Below are 24,562 nucleotides of genomic sequence, written 5' to 3'. Positions count from 1 at the left end.
ATTAATATCAGTAATGAATGGCTGCTCAACTATATATTTGTATAAAGCAAGATCATGTTCATCAATTAATTGTGAAATTGGAGAGAAGAATGAATTGAATTAAATCAAATCTAATTTTATTTAAAATATATGCAATTTTACTTTATTTTTATGAAATATGAACAAGTTAATTTATTAATAAAATTTATAAGACCATTTATCTATATAAACATAATCACCAATTTATTTTGTGATTTGTGGATTGTATTGTAATTCAGTCCCTTCTCTTTTTTTTTTTGTGATTTGATGAATGAACTTACAGAATTGGTTTAAAATTTGATTGTTTTTACTAAAATTTTTATAGAAATATCACAAAGTTATTATTGTTTTACTATCTAAAAAACAATATAAAGTAAAAAATATAAAAAAATAATATATAGATAAAGTAAAAAAAAAATATTATTATTATTTTTTACAAACATATCACAAATTAAAATAATTTTATAATATGAAAAATCATTGTAACGTATGACTTCAATTTTATGCGGACTGAAATGCTTGACATCAGTAGTATATTCACACCCATAAAATGAATAAATTATGAACTTCAAACAAGAAATAAATTTAACATGATTATCATTAGAAAGAATACACATTAAATTTACAAAACAAAAAAAAAAAATTTATAGTTCCAGTAAAATACACACACACCCACCCGCAGAAGACAACGTTAAAGACTGTCATCTGTAACTGAATGTCAACCGTCAAAAAATGATTGATTGATTCAATTAAGATCATCCCCAAATAGGTAGAGCAGTTTTTCGACTGCCCAACTCGGTTCATTCTTCGCCCACCCCGAAGTTTGACAACACAACGCCGCCGCAAGCAAAGGGGCTCTACACAGCGGGCACGTACCGTGATTACTTTCGTCATCATCATCCTCATCTTGATCTTGATCGTAGTCGATCCACCGATCAATACATTCTCTGTGGAAGACGTGGCAACAGTTCCTAAGCTCTCTGACGTCATCGTCCTCCTCCAGATGACTCAAGCAGACGGCGCAGGTATCGGAGATCCAGGGCGCTCTGTCCCTGATTTCAGCGAAGGCTGTGAGGAGGAGGCTGTCTTTTATGATTTGAGACGAACGATGGCGGCGGGGTTCGGAGGATGTGTGGCGAAGAATCCAACACAATAACCATCGGACAACTGCAATTACAACCGCCGTTTTGTAGAGAAGACTCGAATCTTCGACTAACAAACTCATCGGATCTGAAGAGGAATTACAGATGAAGAATTTTAAGAAAAGGAGAAGGAAGAGGGGGGGAGGAAGGAGGGGGGATCGAGGGGGGTTTTTTATAAGGAATGATGGTACAGAACAGTGAGTGTAGGGTTATTGATGACGAGAGAAAGATAAGGTCATTATCGGAAGCTGAAGAGGTCGGTGGATATATTACGTCATCTCACATTTCTTTAATTAAAATAATAATAATAAAAAGGGATGTATCTATTCTCCTAATTGTAGTAGTAAACGTTAATCAATTATGTAAAATTATTATTTTAAAATAAAAATCAGTAGAATTAATATTTTTTGTAATTAAAAAAATTAATTAATATATGAAATTAAATTAAAAATTTATTATGAAAACCATTGATGGGGAGAATATTACGAATAGGAAGAGAAGAGGGTTTAAAAGTAAAAAAGCAAAGCAAGTGGATTGTGTGTATGGTTGTTGCTTTTTGGGTGTTGGGGAAGTTTTAAAGGTTTTTGGTTTTGGTTTTTTTTTTCCTTTCTTAAAAAAAAGAGAAAGAAAAAGAATCCACCACTTACCACATAAAAATATATATATATATATATATTTAATTTCATTCTCACCTAATTTTTTCTTTCAAAATGAAATTCTCAAGTTAGAGGAATTTGAAGTTAGAGTGAAATGTGAGATCAAATATACATTTTTATTTTTTTTTAAAAAAATTATATGTAAAATAACGTAATAAATTCAATAGGGTAATTAAGAATGAGACGATTAGAATATGTTTTCAATAAATTTTAAATTTATTTATAAATATATATATTCATTGTAATTCCATATAAAATTTCATATATTCTTAAATTTTTTATTATTCTAATATAATTTATATGTGTTTTAATTAAATAAAGAATAAATTTGTAAATAAAGTTTATGTTATTCCTAAATTTATCCTAATAATACATCGCGTAGAATTTGAATTGATGTTAAAAGAAGGAGAGATTAAATATATATATATATATATATATTTAAGATTATATTGATGCGTGAGACGTGAGATGATCGGAAAATCCACTTTGTTTTTGTCATCAACCATGTTATAGCATCAATTGGTGCATGAACTCTTTGTATGTGCTTTTCGTTAAACACCCAAAATAAGAAGTAAAACCGAATTTCATAAACGCATACATATCGTATACAAAGTACAATGACAACAAACTAATTGAAGATAACATATAAAACCTGACAGTTTTTTATTATAAAGAAAACTTTTAGTTATTTAAAAAATATTAAACTTAAAATTTTATATCAGTAATAACATAATTATACTCCGACTTAAATCTATAATTTCTTACATTAAAAAAAAAAATGATTAATTTATAAAATTAAAGAATAATTAGTATATTAAACTAGAATATCTCTCTAAAAAGTAAATTCATCACCCTACTTTTGCCATGTAATATAACTAATTCAAGAATGTTAGGTAGAAATGACAGGTAGATCTCCATATGGAAGTGACTTGGACTGCATGCCTTTTTTTTTTTTTTTTTTTTTTGAAAAATAAAAAATAAATAAATTTCACGGTATTGAGAAATGACCCCCACCCCACACGTTGTTTCCCACCATCCTAAGTCAGATCCCACCAGTTCTCGATTGCTTCGATCACAAAGCTTTTAAAGAAAGAAAGAAAGAAATTTACAGTACACAGTTTTGCAGCTGTCCCTTAAACCTAACCATCAAACTTTGCTCCACTTGATACGCTACCTGAAAATTGCCAACCAATTTGCAATTCACAAAGAACGGTGATAATCTACATAATACATACCCTTCTGATCCATCTTTCAATTTCTACCTTCCATGTATTGCATGCATATATATGCCAGACCACTGAATATAATGACACACTAGTCAAACTGAAGAGTCAAAGAAACACCGATTATCCAAATTAAAGGCTTCTTCTACCTAATCTTGACACATCACTATAGGAATATCTGCTATAATAACATATTATTCTTTGTTTCAAAGTGAGTATCTGCTAAGGCCTACATGAGATTTGATACTTTAAAAGTTGTTGACCAGCCGGGGGATAGAACAGCCAAATACAAGGGAAAGAAAGAAAAAGAAAAAGGAAGCATGGAATCATATCATCCACATTCACATGCATCATACAAACAACAAAAAGATGATGACATAATATTAGAGCACGTGCTTTTCAACTAAAGTTGATGACAATTAAAGGGGCACCATGCAAATCAACCACCCAAGATAATAATAATGTCAACAAACATGCGATAAAGGTCAGCCTCCTCCATGTTACATCTTATCTTTAACTACATATATGATGAATCATTGAAAATAAGGCTCAAAATTTATTCCCTATTAGGAAACCACGTTATTTGCGTATAGTTCTTATGCACACAATTTACACACTCAAATAGATATAAATAATAGGAAATTTCTTTTTCCTGGGAAGATACAAATTGAACCTTCAGAACTCACAGGTTTAGTGATCCTCAATCAGTACATATGAATGTTAACTGTAATACAGACCAATACAGACCATAATGAAAACAATTTCCCAACGGAAACAGACAACTTGCACCTGCACGTAGCTTAAAGATATGAAGGTTGCGCTTGATTTCAAGCATTTTGGTTGACCCCTGGCTGTCTACTTTCTTCCATCTTCTGCCGCATCTTATGTTGTAAAGTAGCTGGTGCACAATCCAGTGGTGTTTCCCCTGTAAGTACAGGTAACAAGCAGTTCATATTAGGAGCAAAAAGCTTAGACCATTCCCACAATGCATAAAAGTAAAAGCTTCCTCAATGCAAGTGCACAACCAAGCATGAGATAAATAAAGTATAATTCTCGGTGACAACAATGCTCAATGTAACTGACAAATAGACATAAAAAGTACGTAATCTGAAGTAGTTTCCAATAATAGGAGAATGAGAAGAATTTATTTCAAAGAAAAAGGAGACCGAGAAGAATAATAAAGAATGAACACCTTCTATTAACGGTCTTGATTATACTTGAAAAGTTTTAATTATTTAGATTAACTGAAAGAGATGTTTACCAACCCTTGGAATTTGAAAATTCCAGTAACCTTAAAGCTGTGCCTCGTATTAACTCCAATGCATGATCTATGTCAATGCTTAATTGTATCAATGCACGATCTATATCAATACTTAATTGCATCCGCTAAATAACCTTACCTGTGCCTACAAAACCTTTAGTAGTACCTCGTTGATCAATATATCGGTGGAAATAATAACATGATTATTTAAAATAGGATTAACTACCTTGTGCATTCTTATAGTCCATGCTTGCGCCATATTCCATGAGAATAAAAGTTATCTCAGTTCGGTTAAAAACTGCAGCCTGAAAACCATCAATCCTGATGTTAGTGTTAAATTTTTTTTATTCACAAATGCAATATTCACTCACAAGAGACATGGTTGTGCGACAGGGAGAGAACACTACCAGATGCAGCAAAGACAATCCCTGCTTGTCATGGTAATTTGCATCCACACCCTGTCAATGTTATAATGGTCATTCTCAATAGGTTGGCTAACTGATATTCATTTACAAATCTTCGTCCTAATATAAGCAGTTTAGTCTTACTCCCAAATTTAACTCATGAGATAAAACCGGTAAATACCTCTCCCAGAAGCTTTCTGACAGCAGCAACATCACCGTTCTTTATGGCCTCCCTCAAACCCTTTCCATACCACACACGATACAGAGATACAAGCATAGAATTACTTCATCTGACTAGTATAATACTTCTTCAAATAGGGATCTTTCTTATAACTTGCTTAAAGGATTTAAGTTTATACCTCCCCATTGACTTCATAATCCATTTGGGGTATATCTGTAGTACCATTGCTCACTTGGCCATGATTGAAAACCGAACTGCAGATATTGCACAACTTAGTTACCAACAAAATCCTTAAGCAAATAGACAAATTCCAAGGCCAGGTATACTTTTTTTTCCAAACAATATTATTTAAAAAGCGCCAAGGAAGTGTCACTCATGTACAACTGAATTTACAGAGAAGTGAAAAAATTATGAATCTCTCCATCAAGGAGAGCATGACCCTTGAACTAAATACACAAGGTCTGGAATCAGTGACCTCCATTCTACCAGAAATAGTAAATGCTCTTCGAAAACTCTTTTATTTCTTTCATTTCAAATGACCCAACACATAGCAAAGGAGATGAGATAAACTACATCTTCCTTGTTTCGGCCACCTGAAAACCATCCCATGCTCACAGTTTGTCTGCAACCGGAGACACAACTGCGCAACGAATATGAAGAAGATTGAGAGCTAATTTTTCAGAATTCTAGCTTCTTGACTTTGTAGAACAAGATGCTACAAAATGCAGGTTTATTAGAGGGTGCATGGGGGAAGCATGCTGCAGTATGGTATAATACTTTTAGGCCTATGGAGTTTTTTTATTATAAGGAGCATTCTCATAAACTTAAGTTCTTCCAGTTCCACTACATATTAGAAAAACCCTACTTGTAAGAGGTGGTTCTTCCTATAGTGAAAAGTATTTTGCAGGTTGTTCCATGGAGTGGGCACATCGCCAACCACATCAAAATTCTTTTCTTCTTTCTTTCTCTACCGCTTTTACTTTAATATTTGTGCATTTTGAGGGTATTTCTCAATTAAAATGTCTCTATGACATATATAAAAGCAAGAAAACAAGTAGCCAACATTACATTATTAATCCATGACTCCTTCCAAAGAGGAAAACAAGAATCTTCACTCACCGTCAAACTATGGGGATAAAGAACCATAGAAACTCTTGATAGCTTTCCAAGGGCTACTGTAAGTTGTCAAAGCACTAACTTAAAATTCCAGCCATCCTGATGCAATCCAAACTTCATCTTAATCATCTTTTGCCATAAAGAATTTGCCTCCAAAGGAAACACCATAGCTATTTAGGCTTTAACCACTCTACAAATTTTCTACATTTGTTACAAATATAGCTTTCATATGTAATTATTATTAAATAATAATAAATTCTTAAAATTACTAAATAAAATATTAGTTTGACAGTACATTTTTATGACCATAATATAACTAAAAAAAGAAGTGGGATTAAAATAAAATCTCTGCATATTAAATGAATTAATATACAAACTTTCCAAAAACAAATTACACGTTCTAGAAAAGAGTGTCTATTAAGTTGCTTTTAATGGATAAAAAAATTAATATTATATTCATGTTGTTTATTGAGAATTGGAGGAAATATTATTAGGAAAAATTGGAAATGCGCTAAAAGTTGGTTTTTTTTAGATAAAAGAGAATTATATTAATAAAAAGACTCCAATGGAGAGCCACCCATGTACAATATATATTTACAAGTCAAAGAGCATATCAACAATTGCTCCCAAATCATCAAAAGTATGTACTTTGTGTTCCAAAAAGATGGAGCCAAAATAATGCAGCCATCTATCTTTGATATTTACAAAAGAGTCTTCTCTACCCTCAAAAACTCTATTGTTCCTTTCCTTCTAAAAAATCCAGAAAATAGAAAATGGAATGAGACGTGCCGCAGGAGAATTTGGAGAAAGACCCTCCCAAGCCAAAAACTCTTTACTAATAGAACCCGCCATTACCCAATTAATACCCATTAGGCTGTAGAGATAAGAGACCAAAGTTTGACAGAGAAGGGACACCAGAGTAGGACAAATGGAAGGACAAGGGACACCAGTTTGACAGAAAAGTTATTCTATGAAGCCTCTGAAAAAGACATGGTGTCTTTCACCAATCGGCCAAAAAAAGTTTTAAATGTAACTTAAAAAAATTTCTAATGTTTTTTTAAGTCATTGAAAATGAAAAGTAATTTTTATTAACATGCCAACTTGCATGCTACCTTTGTGATGCTCACTAAGTCTCACCTATTATAATCGTTCATCATTAATGGTTACTATGTATTGTTAACGAGTTATAATAGGTCCAGCATTTAAGCTTCAAACCTCAGAAGCCTTATCCCTTGTATTCATCCCTTTTATTGCCCATAGTTAGATGTCCAAGGATAGCTCATATCTAAATCAATAGCTTCTGCATCAAAATTCAATATCCCCCTTCCACAAGAGGTGAATATACATAAAAAAGCCAAGTCATTTCCTAAAGACTGAAATTTTCGACATAACTAGTTACATAATCAATTGTTTGACACAATATCTAAGCGTAGTTCCAGTTCAGACTTGTGGATTATGAGTCATAATCTAACGACAACAAAATAGGGTCCTGTCACCAAATAACAAATCACTATGAAAAAAGGATCACAAAATACATACACCATGTTGGTTTTCACTACAAAAAGAAAAAAACTCCAGAAACACAATTCACACTTCTCTGTTTGTGAGAAATACCTTATTCAATTTGCTACTTTGAAGCTTAAGAATTGCATCAAAAAAATAACACCTGAGCTCAAAACACGTCAGCTTAGCAGCCTTAAACTGATTTTCACATGTAACATACTTCAATAGGAACCAAACATATAGAATAGATAGACACATATATGTCGGACCATGACAAGGAGGATTAGAATGTCTTTTCAGAACTCAAAACCATTGAATCCAAAGATATAGCTAAACATTAATCCACTAATAGAGAGAGACATACAGAATTATTTGAAATTATTCATTATGTCTGAAAAAATATAGATTGAATATAAGAAACAAAAGATAACATGCCTAAGTTTGCTTTTTGATGTGGAACCTCTATTTCTCATAGCAGACTCTGCCCTTTTTGGTTTTATATTTGATTGAGATGTGGATGTTGTAGTTGTCTGTGCAAAAATAGTTGAAGTGTGTGAGTACCATGGATTGCAAAGAAGAAATATCTAGAACTAAAGAAACACTAGTACCTGTGGAGGAACAACATCTATGCATGGAGTGGGAGCTTCACAAATACATAAAGGCATCCCACATTTGCATTCCAAGACAGCTACAGCAGGCTGATGCTCTACAGCTGCTTCAGTTTTTGGTCTTACATCTACACCAGTTCCTAATCTAGATACCTCGTCTATTACAGACTCAATTTCGTCTGGAGATGCCTGTGGATAACCGCTTGCAAATCTGGAAAAGAAAGCCATGGTTGAATGATAAAGTACTATCAGAATAATGTCGTCAGGACAATGTGAGAGAAGAAAGGACCACATGTTTCTGCAGAGCCCACCAGCTCATTTGCAGCAAATATCTGATTCATAGAACAGTACAAAATGAGGAAAAAGAATCATGAAGCCAGACGGCTTCTTTTAATTCAGTTAGAAATCTTGAAGACGAAAAGAAACCTTGCAAAGAAATTTATTAATTTGCGAAATTGAGTTTAAAAATTTTAATATCCACTGATAAAATAAAATTCTGGTTTTCCCAGAAGTAGTGAGTTTTTTTCTCTTGAGTAGGCCTGATCATGATATCAAAGTATGACTTCTTAACAGATTACATGGATAATATAAACTTAGTACTTTGACAACAGCAAAATGATAATATAAACATGGATAATTTTTTTAAAAAATAAATAATATAAACATGAATAATACAAAAGTAAATTGAAACATAACAACACTAATGTAAAAACAATTCCTAAATAAAACCCAAACTCCTAATTTACTAAATATCTAATTATGCAAATCTCAATATGAAATAAATTACTAAAAGATTCCTGAACCCTAATTAATGTTAAAGCTCTTCTTTTACATATTCCTGCATCAATTCCTCCAGGGTGGAGAAGAACTCAACTCCAGAAAGAATATGTGTGGCCTTGGACAGCAAGCTCTTCTTCAGTTAAATGTCCACATTGCCATCAGGATCTTCGTCTCGAGCTGATCCATGCGAAATTTTTGCAGAGGCAGTGCAGTTGGGTCCCGATGGTATAAACCGGGCAAAGAAGATAATACCCGACCCGAACCACAGTCACAACTCATTTGAATTTCAAATGAGGTTCGGTAATCGAGGACCACTGACACAAACAACAAACCATCCCCTCCTTTCGGCTCAAGCCCGGACTCTACATGCCCTGGTTGGAACAGAAAAAATGGAAACAAAAAAGATGGGTCAAAGCCCAAATTCTCCTTGGCGGAAAAAGATAAATGGATAGATCATATTGGGCCAAGCAAAGATGCTATAAAACTTTTCAAGAAGCCCGGTATTAGAGTCCAAAAAACCCAACGGGTCTGGAGACCCAAGCACCCAATCCGTGTCAATCCTTTACTCTCGGGCAAAAACCCCATCACCACATTTCGACCAGAAAGCATAGATAGGTAAAAGAAGCATCTTCTGGCAAGAGGAAGAAACCCTAAAAGCAACAAACGTGAGCCTCTCGGTAAGCTCTTCAGCAATTCTTGACACGAAAATGTCCAGTGAGACCACTCTTGCTCCTGAGGGGACTGAGGTAACCAGCGGCACAAATGGGATTCCAGGCGATTGTCCTTTACCTTCCTCCCCTACTATGCTAACGGGGCTAGGTTTGGTTCTTATTCCAGACCCAGTGCTCTCTTTACCACCAATCATGCCAGTTGGACCGTGTTTGGCAATGACTGAGCCTGCTGAAGCGAATGCCCACAGTGACAAGCAATTCTATTCTACATGGTTCAGACACAATATACTTAGAGTGAGTAAGCTCCTAGGGTCACTTTTGAAGGTTGCGAAGAGCAAGTGATGGCTCTGTTTGCCCTCGAAAAAAAGAAAGGGGACGGGACAGCCAGTAAGGGAAAGAAAAAATTGATTGAAGGAGGAGCCCAAGAACTAAAAAAGACTGCAATTTTCCATAAATCATGAAGGGAGAAACAAAAATGCATCCAGCAGTGGGGGAACGGTCAATGAAACCCGATGATCAACAAAATAATATCGTGGAATGTAAGAGGTTTAAATGACTCAAAGAAAAGAAACATCATCAATAGGTGCATGAACCAGTGGAAACCAGATTTGATTTGCCTATGGCCTCCATGGAAAAGAAAACAGTCAAAAGTGTGTGGAATATTCAAAATGCTGATTGGCTCTTCCTATCGGCGAACAACACAGCTGGAGGTATTCGCATATGCTGGAAACAGACATGGTTGAATGCATTACTTCGTAACAGGTGATACTTCTGTTTCATGCCTATTTGTCAATAAAAAAAATAATGATGGATGGTTCTTTTCTGATATTTACTGCCGGAATAATGCATCGGATAGAGAAAAATTATGAAATGAGTTACTCCAATGTCAGAACAGATGGGTGGGGTAAAAGGGGTGGTGGGTGGTAATTTCAACATGGTTCTGCATCGAAATGAGAGGTCGGGTGATAATTTTTCTGTTTCAGTGGCTCAGAATTTCAAAGAAATATTAACAGCCTTGGTCTGGAAGACATTCCACTTAAAGGGAGGTTGGACCTGGAATAAACGAAGGGACCAGCCTTCTTTTTCCAGAACCGATATATTCTTGGTCTCTATCGAGCTTCTTCTGTCTCTCCCGGGTCTCAGTCAAAAGGTACTCCCTCGCCCTATCTCTAATCATTTTGCTATATGCTTAACTTCCTATGGGATTCAATGGGGGTCTATCCCATTCTGATTTGACAAGTGACTTATAGTGAACAGTTCTAAGTCCATGATCAGCGAGATTCGGAATCAGCCGGTTGAGAACGGCACTGCAAGTTACAGGCTCCCCAAAAACTGATCCGGCTCACAGGAAATTAAACAGCGGACAAAGGAAGTGGGTATGAAAGATGAGAACAGAACCAATGACCTTTTGAACAAGCTGGCTGATCTGGAAAAAATGGCAAATGATTCTGACCTATTTACAGAGTACAGTGAAAAAATAAATATCCTGAGAGAGGAACTTGCAAACAGGCTTCACATGGAAGCAATTTCCTGGAAGCAGAAAGCCCAAGAAATTCGGATAAAAACACAAAATTCTTTCACTTTTTGGTGAACCATAGAAGAAAGATAAATTTTGTGGAGGAATGTTTTTGTCAATGGTAGCCTGGTCAGCAGTAATGAGGCCATGAGGGAAGCTCCAAAAAACTAATTCAAAATTTTATACTAAGAAGCTGTTGAGCAAAGACCAAGACTCGAAAATATCTATTTCATCAATATTAAGGAGGCTGACAAATCACTTCTTGAAGGAGAATTTTCTGAAGAAGAAATTTTTTATTGTCTGAAAGAGAGCGACCGGGACAAAGCATTCGGGAACGATGGACTCAACTTAAAATTATTTCAAGAATTCTAGTATGTGATAAAAAAATAAGATATTATTAATTTCTTTAAAGACTTTAACAAGAATGGATCATTTGTTAAATCCATCAATTCCACATTTCTTATCTTGATCCCCAAAAAAGAAGGGGCCAACAGTTTTACTGACCTTATACCAATAAGTCTAGCGGGCAGTGTTTATAAACTATTATCTAAAGTGTTGCCTAGAAGGCTCTCTGTTAAACTCAATTATCGGGGAATGTCAACACACATTTGTTGAAGGTAGGCAAATTACTTATGTCATCTTGATTGCTAATGAAGTAATTGACGAACTTATTAGAAATAAAATAAGGGGCTTCTGTGTAAACTGGATATGGGGAAGGCTGTGGAAAATATTTACTGGGACTTTATTGACTATATGCTTAAGAGATTTGGTTTCGGTTTGAAATGGAGAAAGTGGATCAAAACTTGCATTGCCACAACAAGTTTTGTTGTCATGGTCAATAGGGGCCCTTCCACTTTCTTTAAGGCTTCAAGGAGGTTAAGACAAGGTGATCCGTTATCTCCAATACTCTTCATCATGGTTATGGAAGCTTTGAACAAACTTATTGAACAATCTAGAAACTTGAACCTCATAAAAGGAATCAATGTGGGTAAAGAGAAGAATATTGAGATATCACGTTCATTCTTTGCCATAGACACTTTAATCTTTTGTCAACCCGATGTTAGCATGCTTCTCCTCCTAAGATGTGTTCTACTTTGTTTTCAAGTTGTTTTACGTCTAAGAATCAACATGTCTAAATCCATAATAATAATGGTTGAGACTGGGATCAATAATAATGTGGAACCTCTTGCCATGGTCTTGAAGTGCAAAACAGCAAAGCCTCCCATTATATTGTGGGATCTCTTTTGGTGCGAAACACAAAGATGCTAAATGTTGGGAGCCAATTATTGATATTTTCGATAAATGCCTAACCAGTTGGAAGATAAATTATTTGTCAAAGGAAGGGAGATTGACACTGATTAGAAACACTTTATCCAACCTCCCAACATACTTCCTTTTTGTCCTCACCGTTCTAGCTAATGTCGCCAAAAGCCTTGAGAAAATACAATGTAGATTCCTTTGGGAGACGATGAAAACAAGAAAAAATTCAATCTTGTCAATTGGGAGGAGGTTAAGACTCCCATCAGCTCTGGTGGCTTCATTCTGAGATCTATCAAGACTTTAAATAAAGCCTTGCATGGTAAATGGACATAGAGATATTGGAATGATAAAAACAGCTTGCGGAAAAGAATAGTGGACAGCAAATGGAATCTGAATGGTAGAAAAAACCAAAATTTGTTGGATCGAAGCAGGTATGGGGAGAGTTTGTGGTCAGACCCTTGGTGCGGAAACACAAATCTGCAATCCCGTTTCCCTCTCATTTATGATCTATCCAAGGACAAACATATGTGCATTGAGAAAACCTTTGACAAGAGCTATGGAAGGGGCTGGAATATCGTGCTGAACAGAATTCTAAATGATTGGGAGGTTGTGGAATTTGAAAATCTTATGCCATTATTGGAAACCACTTGAATTAACAACAATGATGACAAACTGATTTGGTCCTTGAATAACAATGGCTCTTTCAGTGTCAGATCCTTTTATAATCACATTAATGACTATAACAGAACGAACATATCAGTTTTCCCTGCAAAAATGATATGGAAGGCTGGTGCTCCACCAAGAATCTCCTTCTTTGCTTGGAAAGCTTCCAAAATTCGCATCCTAACTATTGATAATCTTATGAAAAGAGGCATTACTCTAACCAACAGATGTTTTTTGTGCAAAAATAATATTGAAACCTGTAACCATCTTCTACTCTGGTGCCCCACCACATATTTGTTATGGTCTATGGTCTATGGTCTATGGTCTTCTTGGTATTTGTTGGCTAATGGCTGGTTCTGTAAAAGAAGAATTGCTAGTTTGGGATGCGGCGTGCAAAAAGAACAAAAAATTCAGACTTATCCCACTCACTATCTTCTGGGTAATTTGGAATGAAAGAAACAATAGAGCCTTTGAAGGAAAGGAAGACAATTTTGAAAACATTTTGAACAAATGATTCCATATATTTAGTTTCATTGTGCTTGAACATAATATTAACTATTTTGATGATTTAGGGTCAATTGTACATATGTTAATTGACTTATAAATCTTTTGTACATGGGTTGGCGCCTCCGCTTCAATATATTCTACACTTCTATCTTAAAAAAAAGCTCATTTTCTAGTATAAAACACATCTTTAGCCACTTCCTCAAGCTTCTTACCTAATTTAGCAATTCAATTATGATTGCAGGTGGTTCCCCATTTGTATCAAATCCATGAAATCAAATAAATCAGACAACATTAAGCATAGGGCGAATTCAAGGTCACTAAGTAGATCAAGCACGTGGCATGATGAAAAGAACAGAATACTTCCTAGTACTGATTTTCTATCTCCCCAAAGCTGATAAGTTGAGCATGTAGTATACTCAATTAATTTGTAACACCCACAAATTTTGTTGTGATTAAATAATTAATAAATATAAATTTTATTATTTTATTTTATTTTATTTAGAGTAAAAAAATGAAATAAAATTAATGGAGAATTTAATTGAAAACAATTTTAGGGAAAATGAGTAAAAATTTGGGTTTTACGAATATTTTTGAAAGAAAAATCAGAAAATATGGACCAAAACGCAATTTTAGATAATTTTGCCACGTTAGACGGGTCAGAAGTCCTGACCAATCAGGACGCGCCAAGTGGCAGAGACGTTGACGTTGGAGGCCACGTGGGCGATCCGCGTGCCTACGATTGAACGACTGAGATTCGTCTCAAACGTGATCGGACGGCCTAGATGCGCTCCCTCTCAAACGCGATCGAACAGCCAGATTCAAACGCAATCGAACAACCAGATTCAAACGCGATCGAACGACCATATTCAAACGCGATTGAACAACCCATAATGAATCACGATGAACAGCTCAAATTCACTCCTTATTTAATCGCGATCGGGTGATACAGATCAAACGCGATGGACGGCCCAGATCAAAAGTAGATGGATATAAATAACCCTCATCCACACCAAACCCTAACCCCTAACCCCTAACTGCTAGAACCCCTAGTCGGAGAAGACGACCTAGCCGCCGGGGAGCTGACTGTCGCCACCCGCCGCCGCACTGGAACCTTTTTCGACAGCCAAAAAAGGTAAAAACTTCTCATTTTACACGAAATTCAATTTTAATCTCACCCATAACCAAATCGGAGTGAAAAAACCGACCAATTGGTTGGAAAACATCGGCGAAACCCGGCGGCGCCGCCGCGGGAAATTTCACAAAACACCTCCAATAAGACCCTTCTCGATTCCCGTTTCGCATAATTTTTCCACCGTTGTGATCACCGTTTTCTTCTCTACAGGTTGACCGAAATAAAACACCCAACCGCAACATGAGCCGGAGGAGCCGTCACACCAGAGAGCTCCGCCGCCGGTGAGTTTCGATTTTTCGTGTTTTTTGGGCCAACTGAGTCCCTTTAACGTGTTTGCTCGTAGGGATCGATGTAAAATCGGCCGAATTCGGCCGAAAACGGCCAATTTGAATCAGACCGCCGCCGTGCCAGATTTTCGAAATTGGCCGAGTGGGTTTTGGAACTGATTTTCGGTTTATTTGGAACATTTGTAAGTACTATTAGTGCGTTTCAGTTTCCGTAAAAAAATTCAGGGAACTCAGGAACCGTACATCGGCGCAGTAAACAGTTTAGTTTTTCGGGTGTCAAATCGAGTAAGGATCTCTCACCCTATTCTCTATCATAAAACTGAAATTTAAATAAATAATAATATGGTATTTTGTATGATTTTAGTAAACATGCATAATTAATTACAGATTGCTAACGGAGCCGGAACCAGAAATTATCTACTGCTGTTGTTGATTGTTTTTACAGTTTACCTGCATGATGGTATCTTGTTTATTTATTTTATGGCTTGAACGCATATATGGTTTATTTTACATGTTTACTGCTGAATAAAAAAAAATGAAGTTTAAACGGTAAAGAAATTGAGTGATTAAATGATTAGATGAAACGACAGTCTTACTGGATATCCTGAGAGATGGTGGACGGATCGGGTACATAAGGAACCCTACCGTCAACGTTGTCTCATACCGGATAGGGTATGGAGACTTGATAATTTGGCACTCATACCGGGCGAGGTATGGGGACGACCCGCTTCACCCTCATACCGGACGGGGTATTGAAGTTTGGTAAATTGGCGCTAATATCGGACGGGGGATGAGGATAGCCCATAATTAAGAATAATAAATTAAAGGGTTCACAGGTAGCGGGGCATTCCTATGAACCCTCATGGATACCAGTAGGCTGGTGAAAAAAGTATTAGTTATTATTTGGTTTATTGATAATGGATATGAATTTATAATATATATTATGATGGCTGATTATACATGAAATATTAGTCTGTATGATATTATTATTCTTACAGATTGTTTTCATAAATTCCACTATGATAAGTGAACGAGAAATGATTTTATGATTGATAATTGAATTTGATAAATTTGATGCTACATTAGTGGTTTTTTATTTTATACCAACATTTAGTTCTGTGTGGGTGATATAGTGTGATATCCTTATTAGGATAGTGTATCTCATTCTTTATTTAACCATTTCAGATCAAAAGGATCAGGTTTTAGAGCCCGATCTGCAAGAAGATTACGAATAGATGCTAGATATTTTCTATTTTCCATTTGTTTCCTTATTTTTCGTGTTTCTTTCAAATGATGAGTTCCGTAATACTGTTTAGTGTTTTTAAGTTATTGTGTAAAAAATGTAAATTTTAACCTTTTATTTTACTACCGCACTTAAGTTATTATATATTTTCTTTTGAATTTCCGGAATCGTTACATAACTAATTTGACTACGTGCATCAACTGGTTTATTACTCTGACATATTTATTCTTCACATCTTTGATTGAGTTTCTTTCGATAATTGAGAAATCAAAGTGCCCAATTATCTTAATATACTACAAAACCTTGATATAGCAAATTCTGTTGTTAGTGGTGCAAAGCAAGAAATACCATGCTAAACTCCAAAACATGGGTTGAATATCTACATTTTGCATCTAACAACTTTTCACTAAAGAAAGCCATCATTCTTCCTTCTTGGCTTAAAACTACCTCTATCCCAACATCGAAAGCATCACATTCCACAATAATTTGACAGCACTAAGATAAGTGCTTGGCTCGTAGCTATTTGGATCAGCTTAAAGTTCTTTTTGGCTTCCTTAGCACAAGCTGCAGTGTCTCCCTTCCTTTTTTTTTTTTTGTTGAAATAAAAGCAGGGATGTATTAAGTAAGTGACACAAAGGGGGTGCCCCTATGTACAAAATGGTTAAAGGTCATTAAGTATCTACCATTGCTCCTAAATCATCAATAGAGTATAAGTTATGTCCCAAAATAATGGAGCAAGCTGAAGTGTCTCCTTTAAAGTGATGGGACTCATAATGACATGAGATTTTGACAAAACTTGTACAGAAAGGCATAAGCATGAGAACTAAAAAGTGACCCTAGATAGACACACTTGTAACAAAGTGATCCTAACCCCTAAAGAAAACAAAGGCCCTTCCAACCCTGAAAATGTTTGGAAATCATTCCTATAATAGAATCTTGGAAAGAAGGGATACAAGAATTACACCCTAGCTGCAGCCCGAGAAAAGTAAAAGGCCACCTCCAAGATATTACGCCCTAATAAGGTGTCTAAATTCCTAATAACATTCTCACCCATGTCGGCACCTGCCAGACCACCTTTATGGAAATTGATCCTCAAACCAAAGATCAACTTAAAAATCTAAAACATTGAGGAAAATATTCTGATCTTGTGGCAAAAACAAAAATGGTACCATAAGCAAATTGCAATTTTCAAATCTCAACATTCTCCTCCTCAACATAAAGAACCCTCACCAAGCCTCTCTCAGTCCCTCCAGTGAGCATCCAGCTGAGGACATCCATGACAAGAATGAATAAAAAAAGACACATAAGATCCCCTAGTCTAATAGCCCTTTGACCTTTAAACCAAGCTTTCAATTCTCCACATAATAACATTAGAGAAAGTAGCATAAGATAAGCTTCCCTCTAATCCATGGTCTCCACTTGGCTCCGAAGCCCTTTTTATCCATACTGCTATCTAGGAACCCCTAACTTTTTACAGGGCTCTCCGTCTTCTTTCTTCTGATACCTTTTTATAATTTCATTAGCTATCATGAACCATCAAGAATTTGCTTACAAGCAACAAAGCCACTTTGGTAGAGGGAATAGTATCCACAAAGACTGTTCTCAATCTTAAAGATAAAAACCTTGGCAATGATCTTATAAAATTATTCAAAAGGGCTATAGGTGAAAAATCCATGGTCTTTATAGAGCAGCCCCTTTTTGGAATCATAATAAAAAAAGTTGGAATTTATGTTGGTTCCGATCTTGGCATTCAAGAAGAATTCCTGGAAAACCTTTGATAAATCTCATTTCACGACCTCCCAACAATTTTTAGAAACATAACTAGAAAACCATTAGGAGTTTTATCCATGGCGAGGTAAATGTTAATTGTATCTTTTCTTTTTAATTACTAGATAATTATTTTGTTCATATCATTTATTCTTTTACTCTTTTATGATGAATCATGATTACATCTAATATCATTTTAATTGTTAATCAGTAATTTCATATCAAACTTTATTCATAAAAACTATGTACGGGAAAATCGACAAAAATAAGCGATTAGACAAATTCTTTATTATATTTAATATATTTTACATTTTTAATTAAGAAAATTAGAGAGATGATAGTATGATAAAAGGAAATCTATTTTATTTAATGCTATATACTTTTAGGTTAATATACTCTTAAAAAATAGTTTTAGATAATATATATACACATATTTTTATGGACGCATTTGTAGGATATAAATATAAAAGGTAGGACAACGACTAAATAGGAGGGTGAAACTTAATTAAATATGAAATGCTAATTAGTATTATATTTCTAAATAGTTGGAATTCTAATTAGTATTAAATTCCTAAAAGATTGAAATTGTAATTAATATTAGATTTCTGAATAATATTAGTATTAGATTACTAAATATTATAATATTTTCAATATTTTTGTTGAGTATTTCTAATTAAATTAAAATTTCTAAATAAAAATTGTAAACTCTATTTAAAGAGATATGTTTGCTACTAATAAAAACAAGCCAAAATATTATTTTAAATTACGAGATTAGAGCTCTCTCTAATAAAATCCAAGGTAGCAGCTCCATCTGATGAATTGTAATCTATTTTCACAAAATAGGTCGCTTTCGCAATAAAAACAAGCATGTTAACCATTTGTAGAAGATGACTTTGTTGTTAACCGCCCACTGACAAGATCCTGATCCCAAAATCATAATAAATTAGTATTAGAATCTGATACAATGAGTGACTCTGCAACAAACGAAGATTTGCGATTGATGCTCCAAGAAGCCCAGACCACAAATGAAGCACGGATCGCCGAGATTGAAAGATGATTGAGCAGCCAATTATAGGAGTTATCCTCACAATTCAAAGAGATGTTGTCAGCTTTAATCATGACAGACAAATAGAATCAGAAGGGACTGCAAGCAGCAACCACCCCTGGGAGCAGCCATCTCAAGCGCTTCACACTGGAAGTCAATCATGGAATGCGAACAATCCTCCAATTAATGGAGTTGTTCCTCGTTATACCAAGTTAGACTGTCCAATGTTTGACAGCTCTGAAGATCCCCTAATATGGTTGCATCGATTTGAAAAAACATTTATCAACCAACACACACCGGAATAAGTTAAGGTGGGATTGGTTGCCTTCCACATGCTTTGAGAGGCACAATTTTGGTACCACCAATTAAAATATGAACAACTTACACTCAACTGGACTAGATTCAAATATTATTGTTTTATGAGATTTGGGCCGCCAGTTGGAAGTAACCCGTTGGGAGAATTAGTAAATTTGAAACAAATAAGATCGGTTGAGAACTACCAGAGACAGTTCCAAGAAAAACTGATAAGTGCAAACAAATTCGTCCGAATTGATCAACATGCAAGTTTGTTCACAGCAAGACTGATCGATTGTTTCCGTTTAAAGGTCGAGATGCAATCACTCGCCACTCCTGTGCATGCAATGAGCATGGGCAGAGCTTTTGAAAGGAAACAACAGTTGTGGGTCAATGCCCAAATGCAATTATAGTAACCTATCTGTGACCAAACTTAACAATTCAATTCAAAAAACACCAGTTCTACATGGCAACAACATTACGACACAATCTTTTAACGTTTACTCTCCAATTATAAAGAAACTAACAATGGCATAGATGGCAAAAAGGAGACTAACGGGGTTAGGTTATAACTGCGATGAGCCATTTATTTTGGGTCACCGATGTAAAAAGCTATTCTGGCTCAAGATTGAATGCGACATTGGACAACAAGAAAAGACCAATGAATCAGCTATATCCATACTTCAAACTTGATGACCAGGAGGGGAGTAGTGTTATGAACACATTTGTAAGGCATAAAAATAAAATGCAAGACAACAACTAAATAGGAGAGTGAAATTTAATTAAATATGAAATACTAATTAGTATTAGATTTTTAAATAATTGGAATTCTAATTAGTATTAAATTTCTAAATAATATGTAATTTTTCATTAGTATTGGATTCTTAAATAGTATAGGATTTTCAATATTTTAGTACAGTATTTCTAATTAAATTTAAATTCCTAATTAAATTAAAATTTTTAAATAAAAATTGTAACCTTTACATAAAAAGATATGCTTGTTATTAATAAAAACAAGTCATAATATTATTTTAAATTACGATATTAGAGCTCTCTCTAACGAGATCTAAAATAACAGCTCCCTTTGATGAGTTATAATTTATTTTCACAAAATAAATCGCTATCGCAATAAGAACAAGGGTATTAATTCTTTATTAGAAGATGATTTTGTTGCTAACTGCCGGATGACAAGATCATGATCCCAGAATCATAACATATACACATATAGCAACTAGGCCATTTAGATATTTCTTGAAAAAAGGAAGGGTGGCTATCACAATATATTACGTATATGCTATATAAGCATTTCTTCTTGGGAGAGAGGACAATACTCCCTTCCCCCAGCCCTTTTACCCTCGATCACTGTCCAAGAACCAGCAACCCCTTATCCTAAAAAATTAAATTACATACAAGGCCTTCAAACACTATTCTATCTTGTTCTCTCCAAATAGTCCAAAAAAAATAAAGTGGTGGATAAGGCACCAGCTTATTTTTTAAGGGATAAGAAGAGCATCAAGAAGGAATAAGTATCCAATTTCTCAAAATATTGATTTACACAGGATGTATACCATAAAATAATAGAAACATTTTTTTCAATCAAAGTAGAAGTTTTTCTTTCCATAACACATATAATGAAAGATAGACATAAATGAAGATCAAACAACACCAAGAGCAAGCACGCTCACATATGTGTTTAGAACACCATGAATCTTGGTCTATGCTAGGCCATATTTTTCCCTCGTTATTTATATCCAACTTATGGTTATTTTCCTTCTATATAATAGGAGAGATATTAAGTCTTGTCAACAACTAGGATGCATGATATAAACTATATCTTACCCCCAAGCACGAACTAACCTTGGTATTCCTCAAAAGCTTAGTGCGAGAAAATTCTAACATGATATACATTCCATCTACATTCTTAGTCTCAAGAGATAATATGGAGGCCTAATTGCTCTAGGTCCTTTGAATTAGCTATTTTAGAAAACTACCATTAAAAAAAGGAATACCATTTCCATCTCCTAAAAATTGTATTTTGTCTTTATTTTAATGTAATCCAAAATCCTTGCCTATTGTCAAAACTAAGAGCTTCGCAATACTGTTTCCAATAGAAACAACAGTCTTAATTAATTAGAAGGCATGAAGAACAACTGAAACTCAAGGTTGAGAGAAGTTGTCGTATTATTTTTTAAATCTAATTAAATGTTGTTTTAGAGATGTGGAGGCCCACGGTCATCTTTTCCTGCATTGTCCTATCGCTTGAACACTTTGAACCCACTTATTTGATAGGTTTGGTGTTTATTGATTTTTCCTTTGAATCTTGAGTGTTTTATATCTTATTCACATAAAGGTGTTGGTTGGAGAAAGGATGATATATTGTTGTGCTGAGGGGCTTTATTTGTTGGGTTATGGATGTTGTGATTGGATAGAAATGCTAGGAACCTTAGGATTATTACTTACCTTGTGATCCTATGGAACAAGATGACTTTTTTGGTGCCTTTTTAGGTTAAAACAGATGGACTCTTTAAGGACTTTTCTTTATCTAACTTGCAGAGTGATTAATCAGTTGCCATTTATTGAGTTTCACCTTTTCTTCTCTTTTTTTATTTTTGTTCTTTTTGGTTTTGGTTGTAAAAGCACTAGTACTCCTCTTGTGTAACTCGCCTTTTCTTTCAACTATTACTTCTGTTTTTATTATAAAAAACCAAAAAAATGCAATTCGAAGAAGACATCATTTTCAAACAAAGAAAGTTCTAACACTTACATATGCAGATTGTACCAATTTTGAATGAGATTCACTAGTTTAGCCAAATTCCCCAAAAGAAAAGACTAGTAATCTATTGGGAGAGATTTACCGTGAGGAGTTATTGAAACAATCAGCACAAACTCTAACAGGAGAATGAATGCCAAACTGAGGTAAAGCCTGAATTTTGGCATAGAAAAGACAGCACAGAATTGGTTAGCAGAAGTTTAGCCAGCAGAAAAGTTGCAACTAATGCATGACTTTTACATTTGAAAGCTAATACAATGAAAGAGAAAGCTCAAACCATTTGATTTGATGAATGCTCATGGCACAATGTTCTCCCACAGCATCGACAATGATGCTGCATAAAAAAGAGAGAGAGAGAATTAGTGCCTATACAGGAAGTGTATAATGTAGCTCAATATGCGTCAGGAGAAATTAGCACTTGGAATCTAGTGTGCATCAGTTTTTTGGAATAAAAAGGGAAAATTATGCATCAATATCATGAAGAACCTCCAGATATGCCTATAAACATAGCATGTGTTCTAGACACTCTTAACAAAATTATGCCAAAAAGAAAAGATTATGCACAACTCTTCAATTCAAAACACTTACCCACGTTCTGCCAAAGCAAAAAGGAAGTTGATAAATATGGTTCACTTGCTTTCCTTTCTTTTTCTTTTTTTCTTTGACAGACACAGAGAAAGAGAGTTCACTAGCTTTTCATTCTTAAAGTACTCAATTTATTGGTTTTCTAGTTGGATAAAAATTATTTATATGCTCTAATGCCCCAGCAAATGCAAATTCCCACCATCTGAACAATCACATGCAGCCAATTGGTAATCTACGCGGATACTATAATGAAGGACCTCTTCCATGCGCATTGATTACTGACAATAATCCAAGAATACACCAATAAGAGAATATTAACATTAACGTACTTGAACAAAATTGTAAGCTCACTCCTGAACAAGCCTGTATTCCCATCAATTAGTTTGGATCAATAAATTAACGTTTATATCAAAGCAAATGAATCTAAATCACCAACTGATGTTACGCAATTCTCGACAATAGACTGTTAACTGATCGACAAATACAGAGCGACATCACCTGAATCTAAAATTTCTTTATTTAAAAAACAAAGAAACTGAAGCGTCTTTGATAAATTGAATGATATGATTTAAATCGACAACTAAGTTAAATCTAAACTGGGAATAATAAATAAATAAAAGTACCCGTCGCCTGAAGGTGTTGAAGCTGCATTTGCAGACGTCACAACGAGCTGCTTCCTGGAACGTTGGAGGCTCCGATCGCATTTCTTTGAGCTCTGCCAAGAATCACAAATGGCGTGGTTGCTGCTTTTGTTTTTTCCTCTGAGAAACTGGAGATCGACCAGGTTTGATCCCCCCGGATTTTAAACCCGCCCGGGTTTAACCAACCAGCAAAGTCAATAAATTTCCTACGGGTTCAATTTCGGATTAATCGGAAGTAAATTAAAATAAAATTAAAATAAATTTATATAATATTCATAAAATTAAAAATTATTAATATTTATATTAATTAAACAAATAAATAAAATAAGTTAAAATAATATTTTTATTCTAATATTAATTAAAAAAATATTTATGAACTAATTATAAATTAAAAAAATTCATACAAAAGTGCACATTTACAACAATTAAATTTTATCTACTAAAAATTTACATTTGAATTACAAAATTAAAAAAAAAAATCATCAAAAAATATATATTTACAATAATTAAATCTTATCTATTACATTTCACAAGTTGTCAGTCAAATTTATTTTTCATCAATACTAGTTCATCTATATCTTCCATAATTGAGATTAGAAAATCAATTACTTGAATATCAAAAGCTAATAAAACATGAGAAATAAAATATGGTCATCCGTACTCAACTTATCCCATGTTATATCTTTTATCTTTCAAAAATTAAATCATTTAAAAAATAAAAATGCACTTGATTTATATTAATTATTATAAAATTTATTATGGATAGTATTTTTTTAATTTTTTATATTTTTAATAAAAAATTAAAAAACATATATTATATTGTACTTTAATATTTAAATAACTTTTGAGGTTATCAAGTGTGCATTCTCTAATAGTATATATTGACTCAAAAATCGCTGTAAATACAAGTATGCCAACAAATCTTTTAGTTGTTAATGAGAAATATTAAATCTAAAGTTGTTCACCTTCTACCATAAAAGTATATTAAACTTTTGAACATTAGTAATATTATATTCTTCCAACTCTTATGAAAATACTTATTTAATTTATTTATACTCAATATACACATCCCTTAATTAACCTTCACTTTTTTATATCTCTATACAAGGCGATCCACATATGTAAAAGAGATCTTATCACTAATGGTACTTATGCTCGAAACTTACTATTTTGATTATTACTTTTTTCACAATCTGGCGAATATGATGTTCTATACGCATTATAAGTTCATAAACAGATTTTTGTACCTTTATTAACATATGAAAAACTTACACTTCATCATAAAATCA

At 34.2% G+C, this 24,562-nt stretch overlaps 2 protein-coding genes and 1 long non-coding RNA gene across 3 annotated transcripts; 1 reads left to right on the top strand and 2 right to left on the bottom strand.

Annotated features, from left to right (window-relative positions):
• Positions 1-598: 598 nt before the first annotated feature.
• On the bottom strand, positions 599-1,341 carry LOC110812043 (RING/U-box superfamily protein). The gene has a single exon (XM_022038703.2). The coding sequence runs from the start codon at positions 1,241-1,243 to the stop codon at positions 764-766; it is 480 nt and encodes a 159-aa protein (XP_021894395.1). The 5' UTR covers positions 1,244-1,341; the 3' UTR covers positions 599-763.
• Positions 1,342-3,568: 2,227 nt separating this feature from the next.
• LOC110812039 (Ankyrin repeat family protein) lies at positions 3,569-23,449 on the bottom strand. The gene is made up of 10 exons (XM_022038696.2): positions 23,256-23,449; positions 22,325-22,381; positions 22,133-22,200; positions 8,113-8,323; positions 7,940-8,034; positions 5,064-5,139; positions 4,886-4,945; positions 4,708-4,758; positions 4,527-4,605; positions 3,569-3,964 (listed from the first exon to the last, which is right to left on the bottom strand). Exons 1-10 carry the CDS (start codon positions 23,334-23,336, stop codon positions 3,867-3,869), a joined length of 876 nt encoding a protein of 291 aa, XP_021894388.1. The 5' UTR covers positions 23,337-23,449; the 3' UTR covers positions 3,569-3,866.
• On the top strand, positions 9,570-11,607 carry LOC148252955 (uncharacterized). The gene is made up of 3 exons (XR_015813120.1): positions 9,570-10,325; positions 10,547-10,713; positions 10,814-11,607. It is a non-coding gene; the product is annotated as an uncharacterized LOC148252955 (long non-coding RNA).
• Positions 23,450-24,562: the final 1,113 nt, after the last annotated feature.

This window comes from Carica papaya, chromosome 7 (assembly GCF_054855325.1).
Source record: "Carica papaya isolate Zhongbai chromosome 7, ASM5485532v1, whole genome shotgun sequence".
In the NCBI taxonomy this organism is placed as follows: domain Eukaryota; kingdom Viridiplantae; phylum Streptophyta; class Magnoliopsida; order Brassicales; family Caricaceae; genus Carica; species Carica papaya.
This window is presented reverse-complemented; position numbering and strand designations above follow the sequence as displayed.

Excerpts from the sequence above, each read along its gene's own strand:
- LOC110812043 (XM_022038703.2), bottom strand. The coding sequence starts at position 1,243 with ATGAGTTTGTTAGTCGAAGATTCGAGTCTTCTCTACAAAACGGCGGTT.
- LOC110812039 (XM_022038696.2), bottom strand. The coding sequence starts at position 23,336 with ATGCGATCGGAGCCTCCAACGTTCCAGGAAGCAGCTCGTTGTGACGTC. Across the intron at positions 5,140-7,939 it reads ACATCAAAAAGCAAACTTAG|TTCGGTTTTCAATCATGGCC; the intron begins GCATGTTATCTT and ends CAATATCTGCAG. Across the intron at positions 3,965-4,526 it reads GGACTATAAGAATGCACAAG|GGGAAACACCACTGGATTGT; the intron begins GTAGTTAATCCT and ends CTGTACTTACAG.